The 24959-nt window shown below is 39.7% G+C and overlaps 2 protein-coding genes across 29 annotated transcripts in view; both read left to right on the top strand.

The window, feature by feature from the left end:
- Window positions 1-2168, top strand: part of AFDN (afadin, adherens junction formation factor) — a 116572-nt gene extending 114404 nt beyond the window's left edge. For all 18 annotated transcript variants that reach the window (XM_065680411.1, XM_065680404.1, XM_065680410.1 and 15 more), the window contains one exon: window positions 3-2168. In XM_065680411.1, coding sequence (XP_065536483.1) covers window positions 3-147 — 145 coding nt within the window. In that variant the 3' untranslated portion in view covers window positions 148-2168. The remainder of the gene's footprint in view (window positions 1-2) is intronic.
- A 4345-nt stretch (window positions 2169-6513) lies between these two features.
- KIF25 (kinesin family member 25) overlaps window positions 6514-24959 on the top strand; it is a 39531-nt gene continuing 21085 nt past the window's right edge. The window contains exons 1-10 of one of the 11 annotated variants that reach the window (XM_065680387.1): window positions 7445-7510; window positions 8052-8121; window positions 10482-10529; window positions 11248-11485; window positions 11640-11756; window positions 13357-13495; window positions 16133-16236; window positions 17522-17610; window positions 19101-19143; window positions 23195-23262. In XM_065680387.1, coding sequence (XP_065536459.1) covers window positions 11438-11485; window positions 11640-11756; window positions 13357-13495; window positions 16133-16236; window positions 17522-17610; window positions 19101-19143; window positions 23195-23262 — 608 coding nt within the window. In that variant the 5' untranslated portion in view covers window positions 7445-7510; window positions 8052-8121; window positions 10482-10529; window positions 11248-11437. Of the gene's footprint in view, window positions 6675-7444; window positions 7511-8051; window positions 8185-10481; window positions 10530-10574; window positions 11486-11639; window positions 11757-13356; window positions 13496-16132; window positions 16237-17521; window positions 17611-19100; window positions 19144-23194; window positions 23263-24959 lie in introns of those variants that run through there. The other 10 variants (XM_065680394.1, XM_065680388.1, XM_065680389.1 and 7 more) reach the window with 10 other exon arrangements.

Here is a 24959-nt window from a genome sequence, read left to right as displayed (position 1 = left end):
AGTCAAGATACAGATTTACCTGGAGCACCAGAAAACTTGACGTTCAGGGAACGGCAGCGACTTTTTTCACAGGGTCAGGATGTATCCAATAAAGTAAAAGCTTCTAGGAAATTAATGGAACTGGAAAATGAGTTGAACACAAAATAAAGCACCTTATCAGATGTAACTGAAGATCTCTGAATTGAGGGATTGAGATGGGGGGCACACTACTTAATGAACAGAAAATGAATGTTTTCTGAAAGGAGTGACTTTGATTCCTCTGTATCTAAGACTGTTAATTAAGATTTAGAGACGTTGCAATAGCAAGAAAACTGATTACTTTGCCAGGAGCTTGTGGTTTATACAATGAAAGCACTGTAAAATTTTAAAGATATGAATCACGTGAAGGTAACTTTTTTTTTCTTTCTGTTTTGGGGGTTAAGTTCTTGTGCACCAGACCAAGTAGCACTTGTCAAAGTTCTGTTTCCTGGTGTTCTACAGACACACTTTTGTTTTAGCTGCTGAGCGGAGAGAGTGAGAATAGCTTGAACTGCCTAAACTAAACTGTGCACTAGAAATTAGTAGTTTAGGTTGGTAAGAAGGCAATGTCTGGGCCACCTTAAATAAGACTTCATATGCAAGTCTGACTGACTGTATGGTGTTCATAGAATGATCAGCATATCAACACATTTTACCATTACTTAGTACTGGAATAACACACATCCTGTAGGTAGAACCTTGGAATAAAAATATTTCTAGTCCTATGTATTTTTGGGGTCCAAAAGGGGGATTGCCTATCTGTTATTACAGAAGTCTATATGCTGATGCATCCCCACTGTGCTTCAGTGCTTAAGACTTTTTAAAACATGAAGATACAACGTTTGGATGGTTGATTTATTAAACATGACATAAGCAATAGCTAGTAGGCTACGCTAATGGCCCTTCATCAGCTAGGACCAAAATGTTAGGAATGTGTAAAAGACAAGGAGTAATGATTCCTGTTCCTGGGTGAGCAGAACAGATATATATGTCTCTTGATGAAGGTAGATAAGAAGTTATGAGGCAGTTAGGCATGAACAGTGTTGCTAAGTCTGCTATTATCAGTTCAGCAATATCTTTATTTTTTTCTATGGAGAAATGAGCTGGCATATTAGAGACAGAGACTGAAGTGTGAAGCATCAAATACAGTACTGCTGGTTGGGAGTGGGAGTGTTTGTAGGGTCGTTAACAGAGCTGGTGTGCTGGCAACGGACCATCTCTGCTTATGCTGAGGAAGCAGTGCTAGCGAGCTGCTCCTTAGTCTAGCTGGCTTTACTGTCATTCCATTACTGTTGTCCTGAGAATCTTGTTGGCAGTTCAAGCTATTTTTCCACACTGTAATAGCCTTATTTAATTTTAAATTGTTATTTTTTTTCCTCCCGCCATTTCTTCAGCTGTGCTTATGTGGCTGATGATGTTGGGAATAAGGACCTCATCAGAGTTTTTCTCATTGTGTGATGTTAAGACAATATATATTGTGATTCCAAACAAATTTTCTATTTGACAAAGCCCTTTACTGGCTTTAGATGATTTTTTTTTTCCTGTATCATATTGTTCTCTTATAAATATATATTTAGGAAATTGTGCACACTTCCAAATACAAAGGGGTAGACTTTCACTGCCTTGGGAAAGAAATCACTTTTAATAAGAGTTGTATGATAAATAAATGCAAGTTAATGAAAATTGGAGTGTAAATATTTTTTACGTATTTCAGGTTTCATATTTGAAAGTGTGCTTTTACCGTTTCACCTGTTAAATATGAAGTAGAAGATTAAACTGGTTCAAAGTGTTAATGAAGGATCTGCATGCTTGCTCTGTCTGTTAATCAGGAAAAGCAAGCCTCTCCCAATTTATCTTGAGAACACTAGCAGCCTTACAGTGACAAATTTTTCTTAAGGAAAAAACTTATGCTGTGGCTGAATTACTGTTGCTGCTAGAATCTGAAAAAGGCTTAGCAAAAAAATACCTATAACCTTCAGTCGAGTGGATTTGGCCGCTATTGGGCATTCGGGTCAAGTGTGAATATGTGTAAAAGTGCTTTTCATATTTGTCTGTGCATTATTATGAAAAACATCAAAACTGCTGTAGTTTCCCATTTCTACTGTATTTCACTTGCAACCTATTTTTAATAAAGTTTGTATTGTATTTAACTTTGCATTAAATGTTTTTTTGTACTGTTTGTTATTTGATTCTGCATAACAGCATTATTGTAAACCAGAGGGACTCTCATTATTATGTTTTGCCTTATCTCTCCTTTTAAAATACATTGGCAAACAAAGTCAGTGTATTATAATGAATAGATGAAAACCTCAAATTAATTCTACATGGAGAAGCAACCTACAGAGAAGGCTAATTCTTTTTGATTGGAGAGGAGAATTTCTTGGCCTAATGTTCAATATCTGCAGCAGAGACTTGAAAGAATACGTGATTTTTACAGCTTAACCAGCAACTTAGGAAATAGTGAATTTTGGCAGGGTGAGTTGGGCTGTATTTGTATCCTCCTCGAGTGCAAAGTTGTATTTTCTAGCAGCAAAGAGGAACCTGGAATGCAGCTTCTTTTAGAAAAGTAAATAGTATGGCAACTGGAGTCTCCAGTGTGATTGCTGTGCTTAAAAAAATCACTTGAGCTCTTTTATTTTGAACACAAACGCAGGATAACTTTTGTCAAATCTCTGGAGGGGGGAAACCGGCTGATGTGGAGGTTTGGAGGGGTGGGCTCAAATTCAGTGTGTAGTTTTGAACAAAGGTTGAGCTAAATGGTGGTGCTCCTCTTTTACTGTTAGATTGATAAGGCTGGATGATTTGACTCTTGGTGGGAGACACCAGTTAAAGCTCTGCATGGGGAGGGTGCAGGAGGGAACCAGGCCAGCTGACTGCTGCTGTTGCTTGAACATCCTCTAGAGCTGGGTGTCACACCTGCATGTCTTTCCAGGTGAGTACCTTGATCTCTTGAATCGTGGGATCACACGCTGGAACTTTCAAAATCAATGATGAGAATATTCTATATTTCACTGTAAGAAATGCTCATGCAAAGGCAGGGAAGGAGCTAAAGGAACCACAGAATGCCAGAAGTGCTGTTCAGTGTATTTCAATGAAATGACTGCCAGGACCTCAAGGCATGGCTGAGGGGAGTCTTTCATCCATGTTTTGAGGATAGCTTTTGACTGTGAGAACAGCCTAAAGAAAAATAACTTTTGAATACAGAATGTGTAGTCTAGAAGAGAAAGGAAATGATCCATTCTCCTCCTGTATGTCAGTCCCTCAGACCAGTACAAAAGCATAAAGTTATTTGATGAGACTGTGGTGGTTACAGCTGTGAACTGCCATAGAAACATTTATTTCCAGACTACAGTAGTCCAGGGGTTGGGCTGGGGGGAAAGAACTATGCACTGTACAGCAGTGGTAATGCATTTTCAGTGAGAAAACAAGTTTTGAGCTATACATTGCAAAGTTCAGGTCGGGTTTGCCAAAGGAGCAAACTAGTGGGAGTTGAACAGTGATGTGTTTGCTTTGCATTAGGGATATGAGTTGTCATCCTTCACAGCACAGCTCTTGATATTTTAATTGATGATGACTTTTATTATAACTGTATGAAATTACATTTGCAAATGCAGCCAGGTCTGCTGCTCTCAGCAGCCCTGCTGATCTGGTGGTCTGTGACAGATCCCCACAGTAATGTACAGTGTCGCATTCTCCCTTTAACCCTTACCTACAGCATCTCCATCAGCCCATCACCTGTCCCCAGGCAGAGTTCCAAACTCTCTAGCCTATCATTGACATAAATAGCTATACCCCCTGCCCGTCTGCCCAGCCTGTCTTTCCTAAAGAGCCTATAACCTTCCATTCCAATATTCCAGTCACAGGAGCCACCCCACCATGTTTCTGTGATGCCAATATCATGTGCTTGTAGACATGCATGCATCTCTTAATTCCTCTTGTTTAGTCCCCATATTAAAGGCATTTGTACAGAGGCATCTCAGCTGAGCTCCACTGGAGCTGTTCTGCTTCTCTCTGAGCATTCATTACAGGTGCTGGCATCCAACTGGTAGAGTTGAGATGGATCAGTGCCACCCCCACAACAAATCTAGTTTAAAGCTGCCTTGACCAGTCTGGTAAGTCTTTGACCAAAAATGCATCAGAAGTGTTCCAAGACAATGCTTCCTCAGTGTTACCTTAAGCTTTATAATCCACCAGTGATGCTAAAATTAAAAGTGGATTGAGGCATTTTCATTACGTATCTGGCCCTCTGCTTCCCCAGAAGGATCTGTACCAAGGCAGGGCTCTGCATTTGCAGGGGGAAGATGGGATCAAGGTGGTAGAAGTAGGGGAACCCAAGATTCTTCAAAGTAGAGAATCAGTGTAGACAGGCACGCTTGGAACACAGCCTTGCAGCATTTCCAGCAGATAGCTGGATTTTGTATTCTTTTCTTGCCTAGATCTCACTGACAGACTTTTTCTGTTCCCCACACATCAAGCAACTTCCCCTTTGCTTTGGAAATAGAAGGAAAATGCTGTTATGGTGAGTGACAGATCATATTGTAATTATGTGTGTTTGTGTGTGTCGTGTTTTATTGGTTGTTTTGCTTTTTTATACGGAGATGACTGAGTTTTCAGTACTACCTAACCTTCGGCTGTGCACAGAGGTATGACTTGAGTAGTCTGGGGCTGCTCAGTTTTAGGTTACTAGTTCAAAGTCAGAATGATAGTGAATTAAGTCTTCTCTATTACAGCCTACAGAAACCAGATTCTTAATATCATTCATAGTGGGTAAAATCCACAGGCAGAGATCAACCATTACACTTCAGAAGTGATCTTCCTGAGATGAAGCTGAGTTCTGTTGGAACTGTTCTGACTTGATTGCTGCTGCTAGAGGATAAGCATTACATCTAAAAATCACAGCTCAGTGTCAAGAATTGTGAATCATACCCCTCAAGCTACTAAACTTATTCTTCCCAAAATAGCTGATGTTGATAAAAACCTGTCTGCCTTACTTAGTGCCAACATCTCCTAACATCCACAGTATCGCAGTACTTTGGAACTCCCTTTTTTGAAGCCTATATCCATTTGTCAGTTCTCATTTTTCCGATACAGAACTAGTTGCAAGGTTGAACTGTTGAGGAGCTTCCAGCCAGTTTGAGGTTTTTTGGTTTTAGACTGAGGCTACAGTTTGTGGGAGGAAGTTACAGTATCACCAAGACAGTTGATAGAGCTGCACAGGAATGTTTGGTTTGGTGTGTGATAGGTGGGCTTCATCTGGGTTCCTCTAAAGGACTGCTACCCCTTTTGTGTCAGACATGGAGAAGTCACCTGCTGCATGCCTTTGGATGTTCTACTGCCTGTGTGAGAGCGCATTCACCATGTTCAGTAGACAGTAACTTGAGACTGCTGTTACGCAGAACTGGATTCCTCCGTAATTATGATGTTGGCTTTGGTTTCAAAAAAAAAAAAAAAAACAAAACCCAAATGAAAAACGCAACCCCAAACTCTAGTGCAAAAATAGCATTATTTCCCACTTCCAAGAAGCTGACATGTTTGTATCTGGTATATGTTCACATTTCATAGCCAAATAGTATTGTGACTGCTTTTAAGATGTTAATCTTTCAGTGCAATACAGTAGAGCACTAAGTAGTATTACTAACATGTATAGCATTCACCTTAGTGTGAGACCCCCTGCCATAGCCTGAATGAATAGCTTACACCTAGGGCAGCCAATTAGGGCTCCTACAGCAGCTGGACCTGCAGGCTTTGTCCATCTCCTAAGATTAGCACTGGCTTTGTGCACAGGGTAACTAAATAGTTGCAGTTTAAGGGACCTCTGTGTATCACATAGCCCAAGGTCAGAGCTCTGTTTAATTGGGGTTTGATCATCTCTGAGGATGGAGGCATGGAGACTCAACCTCTCTGGGAAACCTGTGCTGGCCTTTGACTGCTCTCACAATAGGAAGCATTTAAAGTTCAGATGAAGTTTCACATCTCAGTTTGTACCTGCTGCCTCTTGTACTGTCATTGGGCTCTCTTGTTTTCACAGCCTTCCACCAGGTATTTACAGTCACCACATTCCCCCTCAGCTGCCTTTTCCCCAGCCCCAACAACAGATGTTCCTATCCTTTAATCTTCTTTGTGGCCTTTTCAGCCTTAGCCCATAGTACACATCACCAACTGCTCAGGGAAGAAATCCTGTACCCAGTATAGGAGCTCTAAGCTCCATACTCCTCCTCTGCTGCGGCCAGTGACCCTCAACACGAGGCTTGAACCCCCGAGAACCACTGTTCTGAGGAGAAATCTTTCAGTACCTCAGACGTTGGGAGCGCCAGGCTTCCCTTTTGTCCCTTCCCTACCCTAAACCTTAACCCCACTCAGAGGCCGCGGCCGCTTATCCCAAGTGCCCCAGCCGAAGCAGGGACACTTCCATCCCCTCCGGAGCGCCGGAAGGCCGCAGCCGGCACCCGCTGCTGGGCGGGCAAGGAGGCGGGCCCTGTCACCATGGCGGCCACGCCAGCTGCGTCCCGCATTGGCCTGTTTAAATCCCCCCGGGGCCTCGCTCGGCCCGGCCGTGCCGCGGCGCCGGAGCGGGCAGGACGATGCGGCCGCGGAGCGGGCTGGAGCCGGGCTCCGTGTGGGCGCAGCGCCTCCGGCAGCTGGAGCAGCGGTTGCGAGTGAGCCCCGCGGCGCGGTGGCGGGAGGGGAGGCGATGGGCCGGGCTCTGGAGCGGCAGGGCGGGGCACCGGGCGGCGCCTGGGGCTGCTGCGGGAGGTGGCGTGGGCCCTGCGGCCGCTCGTGTTAAGAACGCGTATTCTAGGGTTAGCGTTGGGACGAGGCTCCTCAGTACTGCAGCCTACGGGGGTGTGGTGACTGCGTCACCTCGGGCTGGGCTGGAAACAGGGCTTCAGAACTGTGAGGGGAGCGGGCATGCCGCCGTGAGGCCGCCCCTGCACCGAGGAGCAGTCTTGCTGCCACACTGCTGGAGATCTCCGACAGTGCAGCCTTGGAAATGGCCATCTCTGTGGTCGTTTATAAACCAAGTAGAATGTTCCGAGCTGGACGGGGTGTTGGGACATCGGGTTTAAGTCACGCTTTGCCTAGAAAGGTTCTACCAGAGGATCCGCGGGGCCCTTCCAACCTCCTTTTCTATGACTAGGATTTCTCTAAAGGCCATACATCTGAGAAGCATCAGGAGATGGTTTTATAAAGCAAAAGCAGTTAAAACCTTGTACGTATGCATTTCTGTGCAAGCAGGCAAAATAGTACAGGAAATGAAGAGGTGTTAAATATTACTGTGCTGAGGAGATTGGGGGTAGATAGTCCTGCCATTTCAGAAGGCTGAGAAACGGAGCAATATAATAATAAAAACTATCGTAATAGCATCCACTAAACTCACGGTTACTTCATTTTTACTTTCTGGTGTTGGGTGGGTTTTCCTCCTTAGGCCAAAGAAGAAAGAATAGTTGTCCTGGAAACTGAAAATGCTGCTCTCCATCTAAAACTTGCAGAGGTAATTATTGTTTGTTATAAAAATAAGAAATACACTGAAATCTGCCTCCTGTTTTCAAGGTTTGAACTCTTCACCTGTTGGGGAAATCTATGAAGGGATCAAGGCTCAGCATTTCTCTGTTTCTATTCGTTTACATATGAATCATAAATGGTAGCAGTAACAATAGACTCCTTAACTAGAAGTTGGCATACATTTAAATAATTGCTGTCGGTTTAAATCTATAAGTGAACTGAGGGAATGGCTCTGCTAGCGTTAAATACGGAATACTGCTTTCTGCTTGCAGGGAAATGTATGACATTCCAAGGTAGATTTTGAAGGAATATTTTTTAGACATAATTAGGATCATGTTTTAAAAAGGACTGTTCTTAAGAGTGCAGAAAGGACATTTTGTTAACAGTAGACTTGCCAGAGATGCCCTTTTGCATGTCTTCATAGCACTGGTGTTACACTTGTGTAAAAAATGCAAGGTACTGTTGCAGAACTCGGTCACAGAGCGCACAGCAACAACTGGATGCCCTCATTTCCTTATCTCATTCTACAGAAACATATGCTGTTCCTAGACCATTACTGAAACAAGGAACAGCCTGTGATAATCTTTGGTGTCTTCAAAGGTAGGATTTCCGAGATCTAGAGAACTTTGAGTATTGATCTTCGCTGCTGGAGTAGAGCCAGCTGTGAGTATTAGTTGTGATACGGACTGTTGGCCAAGAGTTTCTAATCTGGGCTGAAACATTAGATGGTCGGGTGACCTCAGGAAAGCCATTTGCCTTCCGTTTGGGTTTGTTAACACCTGCGGATAAAAGTGGATTTAACATTTTTCAAAGCCCGACTGGAAGCAGATGGTACATCTGAAATGAGTTTTGCTAGGTATACAGAAGAATACTGGCATTTATTCTGAGAAAATATTGCTATTATTTTTGTTCTGGTTTATAATATTTACCAAAGACCTTAAATATGTCAGCTGATTTTTATTTTTTTATTTTATTTTCACAAGCACAAGAAATAAATTTTTCTCATCAGTAAGGTGCATTAGATGTAGGAAGAAGTTATATGAATATTAGATAATGAAGCCTTGTTTTCCGGGGTTTCATTTTCCAGCAGTGTTTCAGTTTATTGAAAAATGTGCTGAAAGATACGAGCACGTACAGACACATGAGGAGCGTGGCAGTGTTACCACCATCACTCAGAAACAATGTCAAATGATCCATGGAAATACCCTGCAGTTAACCTTGTGCTGATGTTTCTAATCAGGTGGTTATTAAATAGATTTTCACTTCTTCTTGGTTAATTTGCCCCAGCAATGTGAAAGCATGAGCTAAACTGACATCTGTGAAATAGTTCTACCTCAATTGAAGAGTCTCTATTAAAAAGAACACTAATTTTAAATGGATGAATTTAAGGTTGTGCGATGTTGCACAGTATCTCCCGGTATTTCATCAGTTCTGTTGGCAGAAAAAAGCACTTGCCCTCAGCTATCAATCACTGACCCTTCAGATCTGCTGGTGAAGCTGCCTGAACGATTGAGCTGTAACAAGTTCATTCACAGTGACCAGGGTTAACAGAGGTCTTATTCTTAACTTGTAAAAGCTAATTGGATTCATTTTGGCTGAAGGGAGTTAGGGAGCTGTGAAGACAAACTTCTGATGATAGCTATAAATTAGGATTTGCAGTGTAAATGTTTGCCTATGGGTTGTATCAGGCTAATAAAAATGTTACCTCTTGCTGTAGACCTTCCCTTCCTTGTATCCTTAAGACAATCACAGATTCAATCACTGCCACTGTTTTCTGCAGCCCAGTATATTTTAATCTTGACAGCACACTTTAAGGGTTGTTACTAAACATAAGAAGTCTGATTCTTTCTCTGTATATTTGCTTTTGCCTATTTGAAAATGTGTTTGTCTACCTGCATGCCCCCTACTTTTGTTAGCAGTCCTTGAGGTCCTGATCCTGCAGCTTTCGTGATCTTTCCAGTCCTGATCCTGCAGCCTTCCATACATAAAGCCAAGTCTGCCAGAAAGGATCCAATTGCAGAACTGATATTTTACTTTGGAGAATGCTATTAAGTAGTTCTGTTTCACTTCTGTTTATAATAAAGCTGACTATAAAAAGTTTTATAGCAGGGTTTTTTTTGCCTCTTATGCACGAGCACAGATTTGCAAGTTCTGGCCTTGGAACAAGTCTGATGAATGTTAAAACTATTTTAATGGAGAAAACCTCAAAACCAAGGCAGCATTTGCAATAAAGATAAACTTTATAGTGGAAGTGATGAGAGGTTAACTGCAATGACAGTAGGATAGCCCATCACACTTTTGTTGTTCATGTTGAGCAAAATGTGGGGTCAGGGGGACCCTGTGCAGATGGTGGAAAATGTATTAGATGTTAAAAGTAGGTTTTAACTAGCTTAAGCTTATTTAACAGTAAGGCTTGAGTACTGCAATTGCTTATATATATATATTAACTTTTCACATGTGATTAGATCTACTCATTCTAGCGTGCTGCTTGTATGCATTTTTGTCAAGTATATTTGTAAATACTGTTTCTGAGTAACTGGACTCCTGAAAATCCTCAAAGGAAAAGAACATGTGAACACTCTATAGAATCACTCTCAATGACTGGGAGTTTAAAGCCTGTAAGAAAACAAAAAAAAAAAAAAAAAAAAGGGGGAGTTGTTTTGTTGGTTTGTGGGGGGTTTTTTGTTTGGATTTTTTTGTGGTTTTTCTGTGTGTGTGTTTTTGTTTTTTTTAATAATCTTTCTCTGCTATTTCATTGCCACAAAACAATTCTTTATATTAGTGCTAAGGTGTGTAGTTGTGCAGAACCTCCAGCTGCACTTTGAAATAGAAAATGCATGCTTTGTGAATGTGAAAAAAGCCACATGAAAAGGTTGGTTTAGATAAGTGAAGTACTTTTCTTGGGAAAGAATCTATCTCTATTTTAACAGCTCCACAATGTTGTATTGTTGTTTTTGCAGGTATCACCTGCAAATTAAATGTTTACTTTTTACCTACCATTATCTAATGTAAGTAGATTTAACACTTTTATGTTGTACTCTCCTATGCTTTGTTAATTTAAATAACAGGGAAATGCAGGCATAGAAGTTATGGTCTGAATAAAGTAGGAAATAAGTCTGTGCTACAGACAAGGGCATTCCAAAAATAAAGAGGCTATTAGTACTAGTTAAAGGATAGATGTTAACGGGTGGCAGGGGAAAGTAGGTGAAGAAGTTGCAACTCATTTTAAGCACATGAACTGTCAGTAAATGATGAAAATACAGTTTGTCATATAATATAGATTTTGTCATATTACAGCAGTTTGTCATATCATACAGATTCTGTTATATTACAGAATTTCACAAGTACTCTACAGAGATCTTTTTTGTGTTCATGACCTTCAGTATTTAAAGTTGCACTGTTTCTATGTTTTATTTCAACATCTCAAAAAAAAAATTGGCCATAAGAATTGCTCTTGCGTAAAAGTAATTTTAGATTATTAGAAAACATTTTTCTCCACATCCTTTAAAAGTTGCTTTGGTTGCTTTGATCACTGAAGACACAGCTTAGTGCTTTATTGGTACCATTTTGTAGCACTGCAACTCTACAGAACGTAACGGAATTTGTGTTAGCAGAAAGCTAGAGCAATGAACACTAAGTTGGGGGCTGTGTATTACCACCTTCTTCAGGACTTTAGCAGCTAAAACGTGTTCATGTGTGTTCTTGTTCTCTTTCATGTCCTTTCAGAGACCTTCCTGTGCTGTAGTTACCAGAACACATTTAAACCAGCTGTGTAACCAGCCCTTTCCCCTAAGTGAAGGCAGAGTTTTAACCATTCAGATCCACCTCACGCATAAGTAAGAGGTCTTAGGTACTGCAAACGCATATTAGTAATCTGCTGCTGAGGTTTGCCACCCTAAGGAAGTAGAATGTTGTGATGTTAGCCAGTTGCCTCAAGGTGATCCTTCACATGACTCAGCAAAAGGTAAAAGCAAAGAAATCATATATTTACAACATCATATGTGATCAGATAGTTGAATTAAAAATGTTTACAGGGACAAAGGGGACAGAATGCAACAGAAAACATGAGCACTTTAAAGTGATTATTAGCTGATTTGGGTGTTTTTTCATTTAAACAGTATCAAGGGTTGGCTGGAAGAAGCACTAATGAAGTATTGCAGCTCTACTCTGCTCATAGCCAGCAGCAGAAATTGCAGCAGAGTTCTGTTGTAATCCAGATGTATGGAGCAATAAAGGTAAAGACATTTAGTAATTATGTAGGCCTGATCTATGTCCTGAATGTTTACGTGCTTATCAAATATAGTAAAATGCAGGAAACAGTCAGATATGAATGTGATCTATGGTTTATTGTCTTCACAGCGGTGCTTGCAGTAAGGTGTGGTCCTGCCTGAGTTAGCTTAAAATTTGTAGTGGTTTTGCTGCAATAGGTTGTAAGATCACCTGAGAAGCTGGTAGAAGTGGCTGCTTCTGAGTTCCAGGATCTTTGTGCTATCAATATCTGAGCTAGATATTTGTGTAATCAAAACCTTGCAATTCCTGATTTTACTATCATATGGACATCCCCTAAAAAACAGTAATCATGATATACTTTAACCACATCCTTTGTAAATGCATTGGAGAGCTCCATTGATTTCACTGGGAGTTTTGCTCTGGCAGACCTCACCAGAGGGAATAGTTTGCTCTATGCTCACTCAGCTTGCCTCAATTTTGCATGAAAGAGACTGGAACTGTTCTGCCAGTGCCATATTATTTTCCTTTTTTTGAAGTACTTATTCGTTAAATTACCTCGTAGAATAGTGAATTCGTTTTAGAGACTGACAAATGACAGCTTTTCTCAAGGCAGCACTGAATGCCTGTGTAAAATGACTTAAAGTACCTAGGGAAAGAAAGCTGATTCTTAACAGGCAGAAGGATGTTGTGTAATTGTAGCATAGTTGGACTAGATGATTGTTGTAGTTCCCTTCCAACTGAACTGTTCTGTTCTAATTACAGTGATTCTGTTCAGTAAATTTGGTGGTGGTGTTTCACATTTTAGGTTAGCTACAGCAGCAGAACTGCTTGTGATGAAATAACAGTGGACTGAGATGATTTGCTATCAACTATCAATAACTGTTAGGTGAGAAAGCAAAGCTCTCCAAATAAAAGTTTAGATTAATGGTAATCCCATGCCCGTAGTAAAAAACAAAACAAAAAGCTAAAGCTTCTTCCCAGTTCTATTTTGTGGCATTTGAGAGTGAGAAATGCAGTGATTTTTCTCCTTTTAGTTTAGATTATGTTCAATTATTGAAACTAGTCTATTAACACAAGGTCTGTACCCCCACTGGAAAAATAAAATGTCACAGAATACGGCTATTCTCACAGAAAGGCCTCAAACTGGCTTATTTAAGAAATGACTTAGAGTGAAGCTTAGCAAATACCTCCCAATCAAAGTGTGGAAATTGAATGCTGTAATGGATATAAGTATCACAGTTTTTCATTGGTAATTCTGGATATGTCATACAAGTGGACAGAACACACGCACGCTCACACACACTTATTTGATGAAATAAGAAAGTCTTTGTTATAACTGAAGCTGTGTTATGGTTGAAGCATGTACCACAACATGGTAAGGATTCATAGAGCCTTGCTGAAGTTTTTAGGAAATGCCATTGCTAAATGTCTTGGAGGATCCTTCTCTAAACATGCTTAAAGATACACTGAAGACTTTCCTTCACCACCTAGCGGGTTGTTCCTGGTGCTGAGATCTCACCATAATTATCTGTGGTGGTGCTGTCGATTCTTCTTTAACTGCTGCTGTTGTGCCTTAATAACAAATTTTTTGTTCTTGCTGAGAAGAGGCTTAAGCGCGACCTGAAGAGCCTCCATTCATTCACTCTTGAACTTTCGAAAGACTTTCAGCGTCAGAGCAAGACTTATCTTTACCAAGTGTTGACAGCAGTGCAAGGGATACAGCTGCAAAATGAAGCAGTGCAAAGTAAGCCTCATTGCACTTATATTTCAAACATGTAACACCAACAATGTCATTGTTAAATGTTACTAACGTTAAAAGGTCGAGTTTGATTTTTGAGAAATGAGTCACTGAAATTGTAGCACGTATTTTTTTGTTTGACATTAGATCAGCAAGGAGTTCTGAAGCATTAGAGTACAAATAAATCTGCAGAGGTTATGACTGATAATTTGGATTTAGCTTTTGTGTTGATTGCAGCTTCTACTAGACTGCTGCTGAGCTGGGTCAGCTGTAACATTTTAAATCTGAAATTCTCAGGCTTGTTATCTTGACTATTTTAGAATAGCTAAAGAAAGAATGTGTTGCTTTAGTTGAAATTTGTCTGCTTTTGATTGTACCAGAAAAGGACTCCGGTGATTTCAGAGATTTCTGAAAATACTGTCTGAAATTAGAATGGACTGGATTCTTAATATTTCAGTGTATCATAGAGAAATTTTTTCTTGCAAATCAAAATCCGCTCACTGGATTTTCCATTATGCTGATGTAACTGTTTGTGCGACCACACACAGATCAGGGAGCTAATCCAGGACAGAGGTTCACCTGGCTCTGGAAGCAGTTGTGTGAGCACAACAGGAGTTTTGGTGCAGCACTGAATGGGAGGGGATGAAAAGCTCCCTCCAGGACTGTCAGTTAAAGAAACATAACAATTCTGAACATGTTTGCAAGCCATCACTCTTCCACAGCTGTTAGTCTAATTATTGATGAAGAGTCTAACTGTGCTCAGTGATGCTTAAACAAAAAAATCATCATTCCCAGCTCCCAGAAAGTTTCTATATAGGTCAATGAGATGGGCAAAGTGTGGGGGAAAGACATGTCTATAATGGCTGCAGGCATGTAGTTGCTACTTCTCTTGAATAATGAAGAGCAGGTTATTAGTATTAAAAACAGATGAACCCAGTGGCTACCTCTAGGTTATGGACCAAAATACAACTTCTGAATAGCTTGCAGCTGATGCCAAGCAGAAAACCAGGAAAATGTTAAATAAGTCTTTATAATTATATAACTCCACTTTCAGAAAAATTAAATGTTCAGAAATAATTGGTGCATTAGAAAATTGTTTTGTGGAGCTCCTGTTAAATTTTTCTGTGCTTCATGTAAAGCTTTACAGAAGATGGACATTAAAACAAATGGTTCACTCTTACAAATATCACTATGCCACTCTTACAAATATCAATATGCCATCTGCTAAGTGCAGCAACTTGACTCATTCTCTGCAGATTGCTGTCCTTCACCTCTCTGCTTAAAAGCCCTGGTGTCAAATTAGGAAACCCCAAGGCTAATTTCTGTTTTCATAGTCATCTTCACCATAGGAGGGCTAGTTAGAAAAAAATATTGAGTAATTAGGGCTTAAGTTAGCTAAAACTGGATGTACAATGTCCAGTGGGCTTGTGTGTGTACACAAATTTATAAATGAAGATGCATATTATGGAGATTAATTAATCAATGGATTCCAACCTCCTATTTTGAAAAATACTGTATGATTAGGGGTCAGTGACTATACAAATCACTTCGACAGTTTATTGTAACATATTCACATGTGATTCTCCAAACAAAGACATACTAGTGTTATCCCACATTTTTCTTGCGAATTTTCTCAGTGAAACTCCTAGATTTTGTTTCTGCAGCTATTGACAGCATTTATATTACAAAAATAAGATCTGTGAAATCTCAAATGTAGACAAATGTCCCTTGAATTTATCAGATATTCAGTTACACCGGAGACCATAAATCATAGCTGTGACGTACTGAGATTTTAAGTCTGTTCCTTTGAAAGGTGCATACTGAGAGTGGTGGCCATCCTGCTAACTCAGCTTTCAGACTATGGTTTTGACTGATACTCTGCATCTTCAAACTGCTCACTAATTAATTGCTGGAGGAATTGATATCCTGCTGGGGTTCCTAAAAGTTTGCTTTTTATGGAAGTTTACAGTCACATTGTGTGCCTTCTGGGCTAAGTGTTCATTTTAGGCCTGCTCAGTGTTCATGTAATTGTAATGAAATATAACCATTTGCGAAGTTAGAAGGATTTTGTAATGACCATATTGCTCTCCCTGGTTTTGTGAAGCAGACTCCCTGGGGTTCAAAAGATCAATCTTTTTAATGAAATCCTACCCATGAAGTGAGTGCACCTATCTCAAAGGGGATCCTTATAGCTATTTTACAGGATTAGTAGCACTGTAAATGAGGATAAATGCTAGGTTAACTTCTTGTAAAGTTAGCTGGCATGAATCTAATAATCTGCAAATATGTCATGAGCCTTGCAAGTGACAGCCCCATTTAGAAGCAGGTTGCTTCAAGTTTAGGTTTCAGGCTTCACTGACACATAACATTAACTAAATCAACACATTTGAACTGCCTTTAAATATTTTGTATTTTTGATTGTTTTTCAAGATTTCACATGTCTACCTGTGGTAATTATCTGTAATTTTACACAGCAAGAAGTATGATGGGATTTTTCAGGTGTCTAGTAAATCAGGAGCTAACCCTCCTAATTAAAATTTGGTAGCAGTTTAAAAGGTTCATGCTCCTATTTCATGAGGTGCTACTGGAAAGTTCATTTCGTGAAGTAAGGGAGTTCAGTTCTTTGAAACTGCTTTCTTCTAGTGTTTCAGATAAAAGCTTTTGATCTTGAGCAGTCTCTACAAGAGCTGACAGAGAGATATGAGAAAGAAAAGCAAAAGAGGAGAGCTCTACATAACAGCTTAGTTGTAAGTATATTTAATGACAGATCATTCTCTTATTTTGTTGTGCTCACCATTTCCTCACCAATAAAACTAATGAATATACTTCAAATGAATATATTGCCTGCCCCAGTTGTCTTATATATGATACATTTCTTTGCTGAGGCCCATTTGTCTTAACAATAAATCCCACCCCCATTCTTTTTACACAAGCATCTCCAAATGCACTCATGCAACATTTTGCCTTAAGGAGTATCATCCATTTTGAATAGTGGACAAAACTTGAGTTTCTTTATCCTCCTCTCTAAATTTTCAGCTTCTGAAATCGTTTCAGAATTCATAAAATGATCAACTTGAAATTACAAAATCATCGTGTGTTATTTTTCCAGGTATGCCTCTCTGTATCCTGCTCTGCCATAGCTGTATCCTGCTCTGCCATAGCTGTATCCTGCTCTGCCGTTAGTGAGGGTTCATTTGGAATTAATATTTTTCTTTTTGCCCTTTAGCTTTACTCTTCCTCCCTACCCCACAAATGTCTAGTTTTTGGTTGCCTGATTCAGGACCTGATTTTTAGAAACACAAGCCACCCACAAACAAAATTCTTTTAAGTTCTTCTTTCTGGGAAAATGAATCTCTGTTAAAAAGTACTTACTTTCCAGATTCTGCCTTGTGCTGCAGTTTACAGAAGGGCTGTTCTGCTAAGGCAGCAGGGAGTTAATGCCAGTGATCACTAGCCATTACAGGCAAGCTGTTTTCACTGACATAAAATGAGAAGAACTGATCACCAACAAAAAGGAAGAAAAAACACCAGGTCAGATAAACTGAAGTCTGAAATAGCCTGCGGAGAAAAATTAGTTACTGGCTTTTTAGTCATGTAAGAACACACAGTGGAGAGGAAAAGGTACAAAATGTTTTATATTCTACATCTTCCTCAGGGCTGATGGAAGAGAAATGGAGTGTGTAATCTTGTATGTTGAGTTAATAGAAGAAGCTCAAGTAAAAAGGAGACTGAAGAAATGGCTCATATTGAAAGCTCTTTTCTTATTTGTTTGTTGTTTGGGGGGTTTTTTGCCACATAGACTGGAGAGGGCTGTACCATTCCAGAGCTCTGAAGAGCCTATAACTCCTCAAGTGTTTTGTCCTAACTTCTCAAGGCAAATGATATTCATGCTATTTTTCTCTCCACAGAGACTAAAGCTGTGATGTTGTAAACACCTGCTTTCCTTAACATGTTCCTGTCTGTTCACAAATGCCAGGGTATTTACTCTCACCAGTAGTTTGTGTTAAATACGTCTTAATATTCTAACCCTAGGAACTGAGAGGAAATATCAGAGTCCACTGCAGGATCCGACCTTTGCTACCTTTTGATACTGCTGCTGGTCATTTGGTATCACAAGATAGGTAATTTATTTTGGCTGTGTTAGATCTTAGCTGACTTGTAATTAATATACAGAGAAAATAATAATTATATGTATGTGAGAACAACTGTCTTATTGATTTTTCTGGTTTTATGCATGTAGGGAGATGATGATAGTATCATAAAAACTAACTGCATTTTCCTTTCCTTTCTCCTGCTAAATTGGCTTTAGCCAATCTCATCCCCTTGTCTAAAAGTATGTCCATCTGCACAGAAAGCCATAGCCATTCTGCCAAGTCAGGATTACCTCTGGCTTCGCAGAAGTAGCACAGCTGCAATCAGTTTAGAGTATATTCACAATCCTATACAAATTCTGGGATACGATAATGGAATAATTGTCAGAAGACATGGGTAAAGAAACACACTCAGGATTACAGTTGTTTTGTTATGCTGTAGAACAGATTTTCTGTCTGTACAAACACTGGTAATTCTATTTCAGTGTAATTTGGCTCTGCATCCCTAATTCATAATACACTTACTGTTTCTGAAGTGTCAAAACAAAACATTCCAAGATCCAAAAGGAGAAGAAGGATTAGATGCAAATATGTGCTATAACAAGCTGAATTCTCCATAGATGACCAACATGAAAGAGGGAAGGGGCTGAAACATAGAGAAAGAAAAAAGGGCAAATCTAGGTGGGTGGCTAGAAACCAGTAACACTATCATTTGCTCTATGAGTAAATAACTGATTTGGGTTTTTATTTTACTTTTGCTGTCTGGTAATTCTGAAAGAGTACATTCAGTGTATTAAAGTTTATTAACTTTTGGAAAATCTTAACAAAAATATAGAATTGTTTTAATTAAAACAACATCAAAAAGAGTAGACAGAAATTTCAAGGAGCCTGAAGGGGAAACTTGCATTGACCTGTGCTTGCTATAGCTGGGAAGGAATCCACTCACTGTTTTTATTGCTCTATGGAACAGTGCAGTTAGATGCTGAATGCAGTGTCAAACAGGATGGACTAGGCCAAACAAACAGTCATTAAGACTAACTCTTCTTAATATATCAAAAAGTAATTTAACTAAAACGTAGTTGTAAAACTAAGGACTGATTCTCAAAACACTTGCACACATGAATGCATTTATACACCTCAGCAATCCCAGTCAGTTCTGTGCTAGTAATAGATGCAAGAACAGGGACAAATACCTAAAAAGAGGGTGTTTTCATTTTCATGTTCTAAAGTGAAGCCACTTGTTACAAGCTCACATTACAATCTCAAAATAAAAGCATGGCTTGCATGTGATTTAGTCTTAATTGGGTTTGTTCTACATTTCTTTTTTTTTTTAAGCAGATTATTTTGCTTGGTTGCACTTTAATTTGGTTTTTTATTCACAATGGACTGTGGTGTTAGTATGTACTTCAGGACGGTGTGTAGCTCACAGACATTTTGAGCATTGACTTTCCTTACCTAAATGTAATGCTTAACTTGAAAGGTGCTGGTCTTTTCCTTACTGGCTTTTTTTTCCTTTACAGGCAAAGAAACTTTTCAGAAGAAGTGGCATATGCGGCTGATGATGTGAGTATTTGTTGGTAAAATTTAAAAGCACATTCACAGACGCTAGGACAAAGAAACAAGAGGGACACATGAGCCATGGGTACTTTGTTGTCAAGCGTTGCCCAGCTTTCATTAACCATGGGTGCAATAGCAGGTGATTCATGCTATTTTCATCCTGACTCTTTGTAATAGTAATAGCTTGGTGCTTCTGGTGGTGCGGTCACCCATGAAGTGGAGGTTGTGTGTTTGCAGGAGTCAAACCACTGCAGACTTCCTGCAGTCAGTCCCTTGAAGCCACTTGTATTTGCTGTAATGATTTCTAAAATTAAGTCAGGCTTTTTTCATTTTATTATTGCAACACACCTCATGCATTAGGAGAGAAACACGGTATCTCATGAGTCACAATAGCCTACATGGTACTGCAGTCAAGCATATTAAAGTGTTCTGGCTTAGATCCATCAAAGGAAGGAGAATGAGCATTGAGGTTGCAAATCCAGATGACATTCCAGCATTAATGGAGGCCATTACCAAGATATAAAACTTAAAAAGGCACAGTAGCTTGAGCTAAGGTCAAAATATTAACTTAGGGTTTAATTTTCTTAGCTGCCAGTGTTCTTAGTTACTGCTCATTGTTACTTACATGGTGATTAGCCAAATTCTCCTCAATAGTATCATGATTAAAATATTACTGAAGTGACCTACAATGCTCTATGCATTTAAATCTCCCATATCTTTATGCTCTTGCATAAAGTAGATACTTATATGTGTATATATATATGCAATTAGGAAACTAATGGAGCACATGAAGTCTCAGCTAAGAAAGAGTAGATATGTCAGGAGATTTAAAATCAGGGATCTGTAATGATAGATGTATTCTGGATGTCATGACCCATTTATTGTACTATAAAATGCCATGACCATTTCTGACCTGTTAGATTTTACTCATAAAGATTAAATTAGATAATATTTAGGGTTTGGATCATTTAATATAGATGACTGATATATTACAGTATCTATATACTTACAGGCAAAGCAGTGTATGCTTGCTTATGCCAGTTTACGAATTCCAGTTTGTATGAAATCTGGTAACCTTCAATATGCTAACCTGTTCTCATGTTTAAAAATCCTTATGGAATACTGCAGGAAAATACATGTATGCATGGACTTGTCTTTAAAACAAAATTTGCAAGGTACTAAATTCCTGTATTTGGAAAACACCACAGTGACTTCAAATGTTTTGTTGGTTTGGATTGGCATTTATTTGGCTGAATTACTTTCTAGTTTTGATCAAACACCTTAAGTCTTTGTGTTAATTTCTTAATACAACTTTTTTGGTATTTAAAAAATAAATTGTTAGAAGTACCCAGGTTCTTGAGGGAGGATAAAAGTGCACTGACTTTACCAAAAGCAGTCAATTTAGGCTAATCTAACAAAAGGAGAGGAAAACAGTAGTTATGACCTGCTTATTTTGCTTTTAATACCTCACAGTGTTATGCTTTTGGCTAGGATAAATATGCAATTTTTAGATAAAATTATGAGGCTTGTCTTGTTATTGAGCTTTTAGTTGCAACAGAGTCAAAGCTCATATTTCTGGAAACAAGTTAACCATTTCTCAGACATGTATTTATGATTTAAAGGAAACTTTAGATCAAGGTGAAGGAAAACTGTGATAGAGGTGCTGAGTTTATTAATTTTGCTTTTTAGGTCATAGCTGTCTTTCTGGACTTTTCTCTGAAAATACTGTATACATGTAATATAACCAGGCAGTTATATGCCATGATCAGTTCAGGACTAACGTGTGTTAGAAAGCAGAGTGGAATTTGAGAACCAGTCACAACACAGTCCAGCATACATACAGGAAACTATGATTGGATCTTCTGGACAAGCTTCAGCTTGACATTGCTCCTTGATCAGATGGTAGCTCTAGTAATCTGCTGATCTGTTTCATCTGTGCTGCAACTTTGTCATGTTACAACTAGAATAGGGAAAACATCTGTCTCATAGTGAAAGACCACAACAGAAATGGCATTGTAAAGCATCTTTGCTTCTCTTCTGCCATGAGCTGTGTTATGTCTTCCTTCAAATTGACTATAGATGGGCAGAACTGATACTTGGACAGAAAGGTTGAGTATCTATTTGTGAGACTGAGACTACTTGAATTCTGTTTAGCCTTTGAGTGATTTTTCTTTTGTTTATTTAGAGATTCATATCATTCTTCAAAAGACATATGTGATCTTTACTATAATCTTGCTTATCTTGTCTAGAGAATCATTATTCTCATTCTAAGTCTAAAAAGAGAAGAGTATTTCAGTTCAGGCTTTGAGCTACTTTAAGATTTGTGAAATTTTCTTTTTACTTTCCTATGTATGCCCAGCTCCTCAGCATAACAGTTACAACTGTCTGAGCCTTTCTCCTATAGTTTATTGTGCTATAATGGTGGAGAGTAAGCACATAGTGCACATCAGGTTGAACTGCTCCACATGGATTAGGGAGCAAGCTTGGATGTCAGGACAGATTGTGGATATTTATGAAGTATACTTTTGTCATTTCAAGGATTCATATTGCCCTGAAAGAACTGAGACTAGGAGTATTCTGTGACTCTGGGGTGAAAAAAAGATTTTTCAGTATTCTTGTGAGACACCTGTCATAAGCACTATTGACAGGGAAACTTGATGAGATTTTGTAGGCCAGTAGCAGTAGTGGATATATGTTAGCCCATACTGATCTCCTGAGAAAGGAAGATCATTACAAATGCTCATATGAAACTTCAGCCTATTAACAGTTCTTCTGTTTCTCTGTTATGCAGATAGCTTTTTGTGTCCCATTTCTCACCTTATGGAAAACTGGTCCGCAAGTACATCGATCTATGAATCAGAAATGTGTTCCATAACAATATAATTCTTTTCCTTTTTTTTATAATTTTCTTTTTTTCTCCTTCCCCCAGTGCCTGTTGGTTACTGATCCTATTAAAATTTCGGTGTACAAAGTGTTGTACTTACGTCTGTACTGTGGCTAAATTTGCCAGTATTGGGATGGGTAACAGCTCATTCTGTAGCGTGAGTGTTGTCATCATTAGTTTGATAATGATACATTGGCCTTCTCCAAAAAGGAAGAAATACTTGTAAACTCAAACCAAGAAATTTGCTTTTTATTAGCCATTTGCATGCTGGACATACTGTTATGCAATTGTTATTTGCTCAGCTGTTTACAACTTCAGTCTGTAGCAATACTCATTTGAAGGCCATTAGTTTAGCACTCCAAGCTACTTGTCTGAAGCACAGTAGGAATTTCAGCACTGCCATCAAATGCAGTAATGTTACCCCAGGTTAGTAAACTACGAAACCTCCTTGGATTAGATGAAGTATTTTCTGTGCTTTTCTCTGCACTTAAGCAACATTTGCCAGAAGGAGCAGACGGGCACAGAAGTTGCTATGTAAGGCATGTCAGACTGCTGTGATTGTACTCTGGTAATAGTTTAAAAGAGTTGCTTACATATCTGTCAGACTTAGAAAACTACTAAGTAATCCATCTGGAAAGTGCATTCCACTATAAACTCACGTAATTCCAGCTATTGTGCTAGTGCAGATCTTTCTCACAGTGGTGGTCTAGCGTGTTACTCTATAAAGTGCGCATCTTCTGCTCAGTTCTAGGCACAAATGTAGATAAAATCAGTCTGAAAAGACACTGTGAAAACTGGCTCTAGAATAAAAAACATTTCTTTTTTGCCTTTTTTTTGTACCTGTGGTGGCAGTTAGGGAGGTCGGATTTACTTGCCTATGGCTTTCTAGGCACATAAGTTCAGGTAAGGGTTTGAATTTTCCTCATGAACTTAAGTGTGCATATTTTGTGTTGGTTGGCCTTTAATAATCCACTGCATGTCTTGCAGTCTTGCTAGTTTCACTGCAGTATACAGAGTGTAAAGATTCACATGTTGGTGACTGCTGGAGAAGGACCTTGGACTTCATGATCCTTTATTACTGCTGTCAGCTCGAATGTTAGAAATTATAAATATTTCTTTGTGTTTCTGTGTGAGCCTATGATATTAACTATGACTATTTTGGTTTTCTCTTAGGAAACTGTCCTTGTAAAGTGTAGCCGTCCTGGTCATGCATCAATAAACAAGACTTTTCAGTTCGAAAGGTGGGTAGTCATATGCAGCAATCTGGATCTCTGGGAGTTCTGTATAATCAGAGAATCACAGAATAGTTAGGGTTGGAAAGGACCTTAAGATCACTTGTCTGACCCTCCAACAGATATCACGATGGTTGAAGTCCCTCATGAAGACAAGGGCCTGCGAGCGTGAGGCTGCTCCTATCTTTCTGTAGAGCGCTTCATCCAGAATCCTCCTGGTTGGGCAATCTGTAGTAGACCCCCACAGTAATGTCCCCCATTGCTGTTCTCCCTTTGACCCTGACCCACAAGCTCTCTGTTGACTGACCACCTCTTCCCAGACAGAGTTCCATACTCTCCAGCCAATCACTGACATAAATAGCAACTTCCCCTCCCTGTCTGCCTGGCCTGTCTTTCCTGAAGAGCCTATAACCTTCCATTCCAACACTCCAGTCATAGGAGCCATCCCACCATGTTTCTGTGATGCCAATGATATTATGTCCCTGTAGACATGCACACATCTCTAATTCCTCTTGTTTATTCCCCATACTATGGGCATTTCTATAGAGGCACCTAAGCTGAGCTCCAAACAAAGCTGACTCATTGGCTAGAGTGGCTGAAACAGCTCTACAAGGCTCCAAGCATTTATTACAGGTGCTGGCAACTGACTGGGAGTGTTGGGATGGAATGATGCCCCCCTCCCCCAACACATCTATTTTAAAGCTGCCTTGACCAGCCTGGCAAGTATTCTACTAAAACAGCTCTTCCCCTTCAGACCAGCTCCACCAGCCTCCAGCAGACCTGGCCTCCCAAATCAAGTCCCATATTCTAAATAACCAAACCCCTGGCAATGGCACCACTGTTCTAACCATTCATTAACCTGCCAAATCCACCTGGCCTTTTCAAGGTCCTCCCCTTTGACCTGGAAGATTGATGGAAAAACTATCTGAGCCCCAGAGCCTCTAACCACCTCTCCCAGGGCTCTGTAGTCCTTCTTAATGATTACCAGGATACTGCTGTCACTATCACTGGCACCCACATGGACCACAAGAAGTGGGTAGTAGTCAGCAGGACTTACTAGACCAGGCAGCCTCTCAGCAACATCCCTGATCGAGCCCTTGGTAGGCAACACACCTCACTCGAGAAAATGCACTTCAAGATATATATGACACACTTAGTCTTCCCTCTCAGTGAAGACTACTGATATGTCTAAGTCTGAAACCTGTGTAGACTTATTTGACCCTCTTCCCTGTCTGATAGCTCTTATGATTCTTGCTACATGTTGTCAGATAGTAAAATGTTATCCCCATTTTAAAGGTAAGGAAGTGATGTTTGCCTTTCAGTACTTAAAGGGTGCTTGTAAGAAAAATGGGGACAAACTTTTTAGCAGCGCCTGTTGAAACAGGACAAGGGGTAATGGGTTTAAACTAAAATAGTTTAGATTAGGACTAGATGTAAGTAAGACAGTTTTTACAATGAGGGTGGTGAAACACTGGAACAGGTTAATGGGTAATGCCCCATCCCTGGAAACATGGATGGGGGTCTGGCTGGATGGGGCTCTGAGCAACCTGATCTAGTTGAAGATGTTCCTACTCATTGCAGGGGTTGTGGACTAGATGAACTTTAAAGGTCCCTTTCAACCCAGACTATTCTGATTCTATGAATTGAGGTGGATTGCATGACTTCAGCATTAGACTTACAGCATGACTGAGCAAGAAACTGGACTA

This window comes from Lathamus discolor, chromosome 5 (genome assembly GCF_037157495.1).
Source record: "Lathamus discolor isolate bLatDis1 chromosome 5, bLatDis1.hap1, whole genome shotgun sequence".
Taxonomy (NCBI): domain Eukaryota; kingdom Metazoa; phylum Chordata; class Aves; order Psittaciformes; family Psittacidae; genus Lathamus; species Lathamus discolor.
This window is presented reverse-complemented; position numbering and strand designations above follow the sequence as displayed.